The following is a 13,175-nucleotide window of genomic DNA, read 5'->3' as shown; positions in this document are numbered from 1 at the left end:
ACGGGAGCAGCCAGAAGTAATAGTAGTAGTAGTAGTAGTAGACTATCAAGGAGCCTGCACTCCCAGCAATGACTTCAGCCAAGACACTGGTAACACAACATACATACGTCAGCTCATTACAACCACCCATTTGCTGTGGTGCCTGCTGGCAGGGCTTGCGTGAAAAATCACGCCGTGACAGCGAGCAACCATCAATTAACCCGAGTGACCTACCAAACCGTTCAGACCAAACGATCTAAATGTATTCAAATGTCAATTAAAACAAAACCATCAATAATTACAACTGCCTCTCGGTCACCGGAGCGCCCGCAGTGAGTTTGTTCTTGCTGCTCGCCCACGTTGAGAGATGCAGTTATGTCCCAGATGCTTGTCGCTTGCACACAGCTCCACGCCACCTACCAATAACCATCAACCATCCACACAGAAATATGAGCAAATTAATTTTCTGGACGGGGGGGGGGGGGGTTCACCAGCTGGATTTTTCTTTTCTAGAGAATAATAAAGTAGGCAAAAATTCACTTTTCATTCCGGGCCAGGTGTGTGTGCGATCCATGCAAATAGGCGCCGAAACGCAGGGCGGTCCAAAACCCGACAGGATCCGGCACAAATTACGCCCGGGTCGGGGCTCGAAACGTGTCTCGGAGGATTTCCATAAATAAAAAAAGAAAAAGGGAGGAGAGCTGAATCCCGCTGACCCGAGGCCTCCTCCTATCAGATAACTTGCGCATCACTACCCGTGAGCTCAGTGTAACGCTGAATAAAGCATAACCGCTGTGGGTTTGGGTCTGTTTGGCTTCGGCCGCATGCTGATGAACTTTGCTTCCGCCGTCGACAACGGTGTGAAAATAAGCCGAGCCCTTTATCTTTATGAAGCTTGCTCGCGGTGCTCTCGGAGCAAAAGTCCACCCTGTCAGGCATGTTTTTGTTATTACACCTATAACCTTAGAACCAACATGGGGGGGGACACAAAACACAATCTCAGAAGAAGTGTTGTGCTTGTATATCAATGAGCTTCATCTAGTTGTGGGGCCGATGCACACTGTATGGACCAGACAGAATCGGAATCAGCTTACTTGGCCAAGTGTGCCGATGCACACGAGGAATTGGACTCCGGTGCACAGCAGCTCCCGGCACTTGCAGGCATCACTCACACACAAAAAACAAAAACAAGAAAGAAAGAAAATAACATGAACTGAACAACAAACTGGACATTGGAGGCAAGCACGTATGCACAACGGGTACATCGCTACTATACTGAGTTTTGTTATGGTTGACTAATCAACAACCCATGCCCATATCCATCCATCCATTATCCGAACCGCTTGCCCTGCTCTCAGGGTCGCGGGGATGCTGCAGCCTATCCCAGCAGTCACTGGGCGGCAGGCGAGGAGACACCATGGATAGGCCGCCGGGCTATCGCATATCTTACACATTATTGCATATATACTATGTTGCCCATACACAATACCATACCACAACTCCACAACCCACCATGTCCCTATACAATACTATATACTCCCACTATAAAGAAAAAAAGAAGAAGAAGAAAAGACAGCATGGTGGCGCAGTGGTTAGCGCTGTCGCCTCGTAGCGAGAAGGTCCTGGGTTTGGACCCTGAGGTTGTCCGACCTTGGGAGGTCATCCCAGGCCGTCTTCTGTGTGGAGTTTGCATGTTCTCCCCGTATCTGCGTGGGTTTTCTCCGGGTGCTCCGGTTCCCCCCCACCATCAAAAAGACATGCATGTTAGGGCTAATACTCCTGTCTGTGCCCCTGAGCAAGGCAGTGGAAAGACGAAGTGGAGTTGGTCCCCGGGCGCTGCACGGCGGCTGCCCACTGCTCCTATCTGCACAGCTAGGATGGGTTAAATGCAGAGAGGCATTTCCCCACGGGGATCAATATAGTATACGAAAATCAAAATATCAGCATATTATCTCATGTACCAGAAGTATATACTAATATAGTGTTGTCGTATCCCTCTATATTAACCTGAGATAATATGAGGCGTGTCCCCAGCGTCCTCCGTGCAGTGAAGCTGTGTCCCATATCAAGTGTTGTGTTCTCCCGGGGGGCTGCTGGGTGATGAGAAGAGACAAATGCATGTTCTCAAGTTAAAAACGTAAATTGTTTGCAATCATACCATTAAGTATGCACCTTAAATGCCTGTCTTAATATTGTGGTGAAGTTGGCTGTTGAACCTGGATACTGGCTTGGTATGCAGACTCATCTCGGTCATCCAGGAGGTAAAATTACACAACAAACGAAAACCGTGTGTGATCTGAACATGACTGGATACTTCGCCCTGTGTTTTCCCTTTTACCGTCAGACAAGCGACGGCTCTGGCATCTGAATGCCTCGTCGAAGGACAGATCAGACTGAAGCGCGCTGTTCTCCTGGCACATTCCTGCCACAAGACCCTGTTAAATAACTCAACCTTTAGGCCCACCTTTGGCCTGCGAGGACAGAGAGGTGTAGACGAAATGGGTGAGAGAGGACGGGAAGGGGGAGAGAGAGAGAGAAGGAGGAGGAGGACAGGTTGCAGATACAGGAGATAATAACTAAGCAGTGGCAGGTGAGTTCTTCCCTCAGACTCTGACATCAAGCAGTGGAGCTGGTGAGTAAATTCAGTATATCTGATAATGCATAATGTTGTGTATTGTAATATTGTGTTATTGTATATTGTAATCATATGACATTGTATTTTTTGACATGCTCGCTAGTCAGCGCTTTATCGTGCCTGTTGGTTATACTCGAATTTACACGCCAACTGCTGAGTCTAACGCAAGTCGCCTTGGATAAGAGCGTCTGGCAAATGAGTAAACGTCCATGTAAATGATCAGTTTTGACGTCCAAGTTGGAAACGGAAAGTCATGGTTTGGTTGAAGTATTTCAAAAGCATTGGCCATTTCATCTTAGAAAATGTAAATATTCAGTCGCCATCTGCACGGATAATTGATTTTAATCAGTCATCTCACTAATCAACGTTGAATACTTTATTATAAGGTCTGTCTGATGTGTTGAAAATAGTTTATAGAACCTATATATTAGATTTTTACTTTTTCTAATGTAATTCTTAATACCCTATCAACTTCTAATGGGGCTTTGGCTTGTGTTATGGATATCTAGTGACCAGATTTGGGCATAGGTCACTAACCACAGAAACGTCTAAATAACATTAAGACAGTAATACAGCATACGCTGTACGTTTATGAAATCTCTTGACATATGTGATCAGTCTTGCACACTCACACACAAATTCCTGTACACACATATGCATGTTCCTCCTTACTGATATGGATCTTATAGACGGGTTGTATTGACACTCCTTGGAGTCAAGGTTCAGATGCCGTCGTTAAAAGAGACTCCTTAGCACTTCCAGCTGTCTGTGCTGTTAACCATTAACGCTCACTGTTGTGCCGGCATGGAAGATTAACCTGCTTCTGGAGCAATCAGCACTTTAACGTTCTCCGAGTTCAGCGTTGTTATCTGCATCTAAATGAATAAGTGTGTGCTGAGCTGAGCACTTCAGAGAGCAGCACGATCACACCCAGGGAGAGAAGGAAAGAAAAAGAGAAAGAGAGATAGGTAGATAGATGGATAGCTAGCTAGCTAGCTAGCTAGCTATATAGATAGTTAGATAGATGGCTAGATAGCTAGCTAGATAGATAGATCAAGAATCAGGAACAATTTATTGTAATTTCTTTCATGTACTTGCATACACAAAACAGATGGATGGATGGATAGAGTAGATCAACCAAATGCAATCAACAAGCATCTCTCTCGTGCTTATCGGTAAATTATCAGTAAATTAACCAATTGTGCTTATCGGTAGATTAACCAATCGGTAAATTAACCATTGTACTGATAGATCTCAGGAAGCATAGTTGCTGCTGAGGCAGTGATTAATGGGGATCTGAAATCAAGATAAAGAGCTTATTGGTACACGTCATTGTTTTATTATGCAGTTCATACAATTTTATAGGCATGTATACTTTATGTAAGTTGATATCAGCGATAGCAGTGTGCCCATTGGACACAAACTATCACGGAGATATGCGAAACTTTCCCCAAGGATTATAGTTCCTAGTTATTATCATATTACCAGCAAAATCATATCATCAGAAAAAAGATATCAAGTCACCAGACCATAAAGAGGATATCTAAAGGGTGAATAAGGTATTTCAGTCTAAATGTTCTCCTCGATATACTTCCTCTATTAGGACATGACTGGGTACAAGCCGAGGGTAATCTCCCTGACCAAGAGGCCGGGTCAGACGTTTGGCTTCTTCCTGAGGGTGGAGCATGAAGAGGAGGGCCACCTCATCCGATGTCTGGAAATGGGAGGTCCAGCTGAGCTGGCTGGGCTTAGGGATGGAGACCGCATCCTACGGGTCAATGGCAACTTTGTGGATGCACTCCCCCATTCACAGGTCAGCAGAAACTGGATTATCTTTACAGTAACAGGCCATGTCAGGCTAACTGTACAAGCATCCGTTTCTAAAATTAACCTGCTATGTGTGTTACAGGTGGTGGACCTGGTGAAGGAAAGTGGAGCAACAGTGACGTTTCATATTCTAGATGAAACCTCCTACAAGCAGGCTAAGGCACAGAAAGTGGACCTGTCTGACCTTCAGTTCAGACCGGCTGCTAATGGAGTCGCCGGACCAATGCCAAAACCCAAACTCTGCTACCTGGTCAAGTCCAACTCAGGTTATGGATTTGGTCTACGATCAGCCGTGGGTGAGCGGACAAGGAAGGGTTCCGGTTAATCAAACCTTAGGTCAAATTATCGAAAAGAAAATCCCTCACATAAAAGCAGAGTCTTAACGCTTTCTGTTCTTTGTTTCGTCTTTGATTCTTTTACATGTTGTCCAACCTCCACCTTGTAGGTGAGCCGGGCTTGTTCATGACAGACGTGACCCCGGGCAGCGTGGCCGACAAGGCCGGCGTCAAAGTCAACGACCGACTGCTGGAGGTCAATGGGGAGAACGTGGACGCGGCCACACATGACATTGTGGTGGAGAAAATTAAGTTGGCGGGCAACAGCATCATGTTTCTGTTGGTTGACAAAGAAACAGACCGGTACTACCAGAACAAACACATCAGGTTAGGGGCAGGGCTCGCCACCATCCAGTTTCTCCCACACAAGCCACGCATCATCAAAATGACCAAAGGACATGACGGCTATGGCTTCTTACTCAGGGAGGAGCCCAGCAGGACAGGCATGTCCATTATCTACCATTATTGATCTATATGGTGTGTGTGTGTGTGTTGGGGTGGGGTTATTTACAGATACCGTACATGCATTTGTATCACTAACTGCACCCTTATGAAAATATGGTGTACTATGAATATATAATTTTAAAATATACACAAGTATAAAAAGTACACAAACCTTTGGGAACTGAAAATGTACTTTTACTTGTAAGTATACTATGATGTTACGCTTTGGGACTAAATTGGCCCAATTTTTAGTTTACAGAAGTATACTCGTAAATAGACCTGTATACCATTGGGACTGAAACATATGCTATTTTAGCTGTTGTACACAAATACTAAAAGTGTGCTCAAAAGAAGTATTCAATGAGTCGAAAACAACTAGTTTAGCTTGTGCAAGTGCAGCCCAAGTAAAATAAAAGCATACTTGCTTATCTCTGTTGTGCAGGAGGTATACTCAGAATGCACTGAAGTAAACCTCAACGAGGTTATTGATTCTTTCATGACACTGTACGAATTAAAACCACACAGGCCACTTCATCAGAGACATCGACAGGAAGAGCCCAGCGGAGAGAGCAGGGCTGAAGGACATGGACAGACTGGTGGCGGTGGACGGCCAGGAGGTGGACGGCTTGAGCCATGAGCAGGTGGTGGACATGGTCAGAAAGAGCGGAAACAAATGCTGCCTCCTGGTGGTGGATGAAGATACTGATAAGGTGTACAAAATGGTGAGGAGCCGGCACTCCAGTGCCTCATTTACGGGTACACCTGTGGTTTCAAAATGGACCATTTGCAAAATATCTCCAGCTCACGCTTCCCTTAAGTACTCTGAAGTGCTCTTGCTACGTCAAATGAGCTGCGCTGCTGGGTCTTCGATGTGGCGTCAACACAGTAAACTGACAAAGCAAAGTTAAAGTCTTACAGAAGAAGCGTTCGAAGAGCTGATTTGGGTTTGGCGTACGTTAACCTCAAGTCAATAGGGATAACATGAATCTGTCTTAGTTTCCCCAACCGCCTCAGATTCAGACAACGTCACAGTCCATCACTGACAGTGACAGAAAATCATCTTTGGTCAGGGCTCATGACAAACACACAAGACTCAGGTTAAAAAAAATATTCACCCCCCTCAGAAGTTTTTATGTTTTATTGCTTTACAACACTGAATCGCAGTGGATTAAATCTGGCTTTTTTTTGGTGGGGGGGGGGGTTCCCCCTCTCCCCAATTGTATCTGGCCAATTACCCCACTCTTCCGGGCCATCGCAGTTGCTGCTCCATCCGCTCTGCCGATCCGGGGAGGGCTGCAGACTACCACATGCCTCCTCCGACACGTGGAGTCGCCAGCCGCTTCTTTTCACCTGACAGTGAGGAGTTTCACCAGGGGGTCATAGCGCATGGGAGGATCATGCCACCCCCCCAGTTCCCCCTCCAAATAGGCGCCCTGACCGACCAGAGGAGGCGCTAGTGTGCCGACCAGGACACATACCCACATCCAGCTTTCCACCCGCAGACACGGCCAATTGTGTCTGTAGGGACGCCCGACCAAGCCGGAGGTAACACGGGGATCGAACCAGCAATCCCTGTGCTGGTAGGCACCGGAATAGACCGCCACCCCACCCGGATGCCCTAAATTTGGCTTTTTTGACACTGACAAAAAAAAAGACTTTCATTTCATGTCAAAGTGAAAACAGATCTGTACAAGGTTACCTAAATTAATTACAAATATAAAACACAAAAGTAATTAATTGCATTCATCCCCTTTAATGTGACTCACCTAAATCATGACTGAGGCCACCAATTGGTTTCAGAAGTCACACAATTATTTAAATGGAGATCCCCTGTGTACACTCAAGGTGTTTGAAGTGATTGTCGTATAAACACACTTGTATCCTGAAGGTCCAACTACTGGTGGGTCAGTATCCTGGCGAAAACAACACCGTGAATACAAAAGAACACTTCGGGCAACTACGTGAAAACATTGTCGAAAAGCGCGAGTCAGGGGATGGACACAAGAAAATTTCCAAGTCACCGAATATCCCTTGGAGTACAGTTGAGTCAATTATTACGAAGTGGAAAGAACACGGCACAGCCATAAATCTGCCTAGAGCAGGCCGTCCTCAGAAACTGAGTGAGCGTGCAGGAAGGGGACGAGTGAGGGAGGCGACCAACAGACCCATGACTCCTCTGAAGGAGTTACAAGCTTCAGTGGCTCAGATGGGAGAGACTGTGTGCACACAACTACTGTTGCCCGGGTTCTTGCGTGTCAAACAGAAAGCTACTGACACCTCAGCTAGCTTGCCTGGAGGCAGGCGGGAGACTCTGAGGCCAGCTGGAAGAAGGTTCTATGGTCTGATGAGACCAAAACTGAGCTTACATGATGTTAGGAAAAGTCGATTTATTGTGTTAGTCCGACTACAACTGGACTTTTAAAATACATGTAAACGTGTTAGTCTGACTGAAATCGTACTACAACGAATTTCTCGAAGTCGGGCTAACCCACCTAGATAATGTGGTTGGGGATCGATTTACTCTCTGGCATGTTTCCCCTCCAATCGGCCCAAACTGGCCTAGGCGTTCTGCGCATGCTCCATAGTTCCTACGGCGGCCTTTCACCCGGAAGTCGAATAGGTAGTATCAACATGGCGAGTGCTAGAGCGAGAACCACACATTTCTGGACAGACAAGGAGACAAACTTCATGTTGTGTCAGCTAAAGGAGTTGAATATCTTAAAACATATGGGTGGATTGGTATGTGACGCAATAGGTCAACCGGAAAAAGGTCCAATAGCAACCAACTGAAAGGGGGCATATCGCCACCTATCGTACCGGGGTTGGACATACTTCCGTCAATAAATCGATTCTCCCCCGGTTCTTGTATACTGGGACAACGACAGTAGTCCAATTACATGGCCTAACCGAGCTGTAACCGTAGCTTGACTTAACTTGTGCATGTAAATGCATTGAATGTTTGGCATAAACCAAACACTGCACATCAACGTTGTATCCAAATGAACTGATTCAACATCCTTTGATTTTCTTACCTGAATTATTGAGCATGCGTCAACACAAACACTGCACATCGTGACAAACACACCACCCGCACATGAAGCACGGTGGTGGCAGCATCAGGCTGCGGGGATGCTCCTCTGAAGCAAGCCCTGGAAGGCTTGTGAAGGCAGAGGGTAAAATTAATGCAGCAAAATGCAAGGAAATCCTGGCGGAAAACCTGACGCAGTCTGCAAGAGAAGTGCAAACTTGGGTGATTTATTTTCCAGCAAGACAATGACCCCCCAAGCATACACAGCCAAGGCTGCACACAAATGGTTACAAAACAACATTTATGCCCGGGAGTGGCCCCGAGTCAGAGTTCAGACCTCAGTCCAAGTGAGAATTTGTGGCTGGACTTGAAAAAGGCTGTTCACTCACAGTCACCATGCAACCTGACAGAGCTCGGGCAGTTTAGCAAAGAAGAATGGGGGGAAACTGCAGTGTCCAGATGTGCAAAGCTGATACAAAGCCCTCCACACAGGCTCAAGGCTGTAATTGCTGCCAAAGGTGCATCTACTAAATACTGACTTGAAGGGGGTGAATACTTATGCAATCAATTATTGTGTTTAATAATAGTAAAATTTGTAGAAATGTGTTTTCACTTTGACATGAGAGTCTTTTTCTGTTGCTCAGTGTAAAAAACAGAAAGAAGCCAAATTGAATCCACTGTGATTCAATGCTGCAAACTCATAAAACATAAAAACTTCCAAGGAGGGTTGAGTACTTTTTATAGGCACTGTAAGACACAACCTGAAAAGATACCGGAGGAAAAACACAAGAAGTACCAAAAGGCAAAGTCAGTCAGTAAAGATGTGCAAACAAATGGCAGACTCTATTTCTTAACTATAAAATGGTCAACGCAGTCAAAATGGCAGATTTTTTTTTTTAAACACTCTTTTTGGCCAGTGGGAATTGAAGCAGCATCCCAATGGGAGAAACTAAAAAGTTTTTAAGGGGATATGGGAGGTCTTTTGTGATGGATGTGGCCCTCCTGACATATAGAGTTTTGTTAGTTGGGTCTGGGTGGTGTCAGTTATTTCGGTTAACGGTGCTTATGAGTTGTACCAGGATGGTGAAAGTGAAGACCGATTCGATGAGTTAACCATTCTTCTCACCTACTGCGTTTCTTTTAGCTGTGTCTTTGTACTAATCTTGCATCATCCATCGTTCGTTGCACCTTGTTGACATGGGGTGTCAGACCGGAGGAGGCGGAGCATGTGTCAATCATTTATGAGACACTGTAGTTAATGTATTCTACATAATGCCTTGTTACGTTGTCTCCAGGGTGGTGTATCTCCCATCCTCTACTGGGAGGAAATGAGGGGCTGCGGTGCTCCACCCAGCTACACAGAGGCCGTCCATTTGCCGCCCGTTGTCCGACCAACCAAGCCGGTTAAGGAGAAAAAGGAGGAGGAGGAGCTCAAGCCCAAACTGTGCAAGATGGAGAAGACCTCGGCCGGCTACGGCTTCCACCTCAACGGCATCCTGGGAGTTTGCGGCCAGTATATCAAAGAGGTAAGTTAGTAAGTAATTAAGCCCTTGTTTGTAGCGTGCCTCTCCAAACAAAAGTTACAAGGCGCTTAACACAGATGAAATACAAATAGAAAAAAAGAAAATAGGAGGTATAAATGCAAAATATTTGACAAAAGAATGGCACAAAACAGATGATACTGACGTAGGTTTCTGCACTTTGTGTGTGTGGTGGGGGGAGGGGGGGCATCAGTGCTAAACCATCACTGCTTTTCGCTAACGGCTTAGTGGGCGCTTCTATTTGAACAACCCAGACAAGAACCTAGATGCCGTGAGCCCTTTAACACGTGAACCACGTCATATCACATGTGTATTATGTTATCACATGTGAAGAACATCTGTTGTGCACATTATTAACATGAAAAATGTGCACCTTATCCATCCATCCATTATCCAAGCCACTTATCCCAATTGGGGTCACGGGATGCTGGAGCCTATCCCAGCAGTCCTTGGGCGGCAGGCGAGGAGGCATCCTGGACAAGCCACCAGTCCATCACAGGGCCGACACATGTCACATAAAGTTACTTCTCCACATGAAAATGTTCCAGAAGGACACATTACCCCGACGCCAGGCACGTCTTCCACACATTGCCTATGTGATTATCATGTTAATTAATCAGACATGTAGGGCTGTCCACCTGGGATTTTCCACAGAAGAAATTCATGTGGTTTTTCTGCAAAGGTGGGACTTTAAAAGTGTTTTTTTAAATGTTGAATCAGACACGGCAGATTTAATGTTAGAGCGGAGACCATTCCAAAGACACGGTCTTCCTTTGGATTTCAGCCCGGTCTTAGAAACAATAACCAGCAGGCCCTGATCAGAGGACCTAAGGGACCTTCCTGGAGTACAAGAGCACAGTAACTCTGAAATATTGGTTGGCGCCAATCCAGGAAGGGCCTTATAAATTATTAAAAGAATTTAAAATTAAATCCAACACTCCACCAGAAGCGATTGCAAAGCAGCCAAAATTGGCGTAATATGAGCCCGCTGCAGGTAATTTCTCAGAGGCCTTGCAGCGACATTTTGAATTAACCTGAAGCTGAGACACAGAAGAATGTCTGAGGTATTACAATAGTCAAGAGGCAAATCCATGGATTACTTTTTCCAGGTCTTTGAAGGATAAACCTTCCCTTGATTTTAGCAATGTATAAAGTCATACCGGGGCAGCGCAGTGGTTAACACGGTCGCCTCACAGCAAGAAGGTCCTGGGTTCAAACCCCGGGGTAGTCCAACCTTGGGGGTCGTCCCGGGTCACCCTCTGTGTGGAGTTTGTATGTTCTCCCTGTGTCTGTGTGGGTTTCCTCCGGGGGCTCCACTTTCCTCCCACAGTCCAAAGACATGTAGGTCAGGTGAATCGGCCGTACTAAATTGTCCCTAGTGTGAATGTGTGTGTGTGTGTGTGTGTGTGTGTGTATGTGTGTGTGTGTGTGTGTGTGTTGGCCCTGTAATGGCCTGGCAGCCTGTCCAGGGTGTCTCCCTGCCTGCTGCCCAATGACTGCTGGGATAGGCTCTAGCATCCCTGTGACCTTGAGAGCAGGATAAGCGGTTTGGGTCACGGATGGCTGGATGGATGGATGGATGGATAAACTCATACCCAGGACAACAATATCCAAGACACTGAGGTTTTTAAAACCAAGCATCAGCGACAGAGATCCTACATATACCCTCCCCAACTCTTCTCCCTCAGGTGGTGAAGGGCGGGGTGGCAGACAGGGCGGGTCTGGAGGACGACGACATCGTGGTAGAGGTGAACGGGGTGAATGTGGAGAAGAGTACTCACGAGGAGGTGGTGGCGTTGATCCGCAACAGCGGCAGCTCCCTGGACCTTCTGGTGGCCACCAAGATCGTCTACAACCAGCTGAAAACCAGAGGAGTGGCCATCACGTCCCTGCTCTTGGGACAAACGTCCTCCGCACAGGTCCACGCACCAGCCACTTTGGAGGAGAAAGTCAGACCAGAAACCCCTCCTGTGCCTGCAAGGGAAAGGGTGAGTGGCGCTTTGTAGAGAATGATAAGCAAAAAATAAATAAAAAATGAAAACAAGTTTTTACTTTGAAAAAAATAGTCATAGCATGAGATCCCGAGTGAGCTACATTTATTTGGTATCAAATGATTCATGACTTTTGTCACATCCCCCAACTATCTCTCTTCCCATCTTTCCACTTCAAACGTGACAAAAAGTGGTTCAATACAATTGATAAATGCAGTTCTGAACTGATTTCACGTCCTCTTTCACCCTCGCAGACTCCATCCGTGTCGTCGGCTTCATCTCAGGGAAGCTTCGATGACAGATTTTAAAAACAGGAACACCTTGAAAACCGGCTTCGTTGTTCGTCTCCGGCTCAACCTTCATGGTTTCTCAAGATCCTTTTCCTGAGGCCTCAAAGATACCGCCGATCATCTGCAAAAATCTCTCCAAATCCCATCTCCATGGTGCCACATTCAGCAGACTTTCAAGATGAGCTCCGCTTTTCGACTCGAGCGTCACATCAGCACAGTAAATAAGACTAATCCGACGGTATCATCTTCACCTTTGAGCAGATGTACGTATACCCGTTGACAGCTTCTTTGATCATCTGGAACGTGTGGTCTTCCACAAGGTTGGTGAGCACACAAGGCACTTCTGCAGATCAGATCTGGTTTTAGGGGAAGGAATCAAACCAATAATAGCCTTCATTCGCTAAGGATTAAGTTAAATTTGTCTTACAGTTACCACAGCGACAGCCTTAGCCATGCTCCGGCCTTATCTAGTGTGCGCTGCATAAAAGCTTCTCTCCGATGCTCTCGGCGAGGTGCTCGAGCTCAGTGTGGGAGTCGGTAGAAACACTTGCTAAGCACCGATTGGTGAATCACTGTGCCAATCATTATGTCAAAAACTATTAATATAGAGGAACGGACAAAAGGGAGGATACAACAAAGAGACTTTGACTCTTTGTTGTATCTTTGTTGTAGCCTTTGTTGTATGTTGGACTCTTTGTTGTGTTGTTGACAAGACTTGGCCAATTTCACTCTGTCAGCCGTCGGTCTACCTTTCAGTCACATTCATGAAAGAAAGAGCAGGGAAACAAAACAGACACAAGTGTCTTCTTATCTCTGTGCAGCCTGTATTTACGAGCATAAAAATAGTCGTCTGTGCTTGTTACAGTTTCTTTGAATTAGTAACAACGTAGCTAACTGTACATGGATAATGCCTTTAATTACGCGGATAATGCCTTTAATCACTATATCAACACGGCTGTGATTCAGAAATGCTCTGTAAAGATGTAACTTCCTTTTTCTTAAATTCCATAACATGAAATAAACAGCCACAAACTCTCTGTTCCTTGTTGAACCACTTCTCTCCGTAATAAACTGACCATACAACCAAACTATAGCATATGATGGA

At 45.8% G+C, this 13,175-nt stretch overlaps 1 protein-coding gene across 1 annotated transcript; it reads left to right on the top strand.

Moving 5' to 3' along the window:
• The first annotated feature begins 2,552 nt into the window (after positions 1 to 2,552).
• On the top strand, positions 2,553 to 13,107 carry pdzk1 (PDZ domain containing 1). Its single transcript, XM_056289121.1, has 8 exons — positions 2,553 to 2,611; positions 4,218 to 4,427; positions 4,524 to 4,737; positions 4,887 to 5,219; positions 5,746 to 5,942; positions 9,544 to 9,774; positions 11,478 to 11,777; positions 12,035 to 13,107. The coding sequence occupies exons 2-8, from the start codon at positions 4,221 to 4,223 to the stop codon at positions 12,086 to 12,088; spliced, it is 1,536 nt and encodes a 511-aa protein (XP_056145096.1). The 5' UTR covers positions 2,553 to 2,611; positions 4,218 to 4,220; the 3' UTR covers positions 12,089 to 13,107.
• Positions 13,108 to 13,175: the final 68 nt, after the last annotated feature.

Source organism: Lampris incognitus, chromosome 11 (genome assembly GCF_029633865.1).
Source record: "Lampris incognitus isolate fLamInc1 chromosome 11, fLamInc1.hap2, whole genome shotgun sequence".
In the NCBI taxonomy this organism is placed as follows: Eukaryota; Metazoa; Chordata; class Actinopteri; order Lampriformes; family Lampridae; genus Lampris; species Lampris incognitus.
Note: the sequence above shows the minus strand (reverse complement) of the source record. Positions and strands in the feature narration are given on the sequence as shown.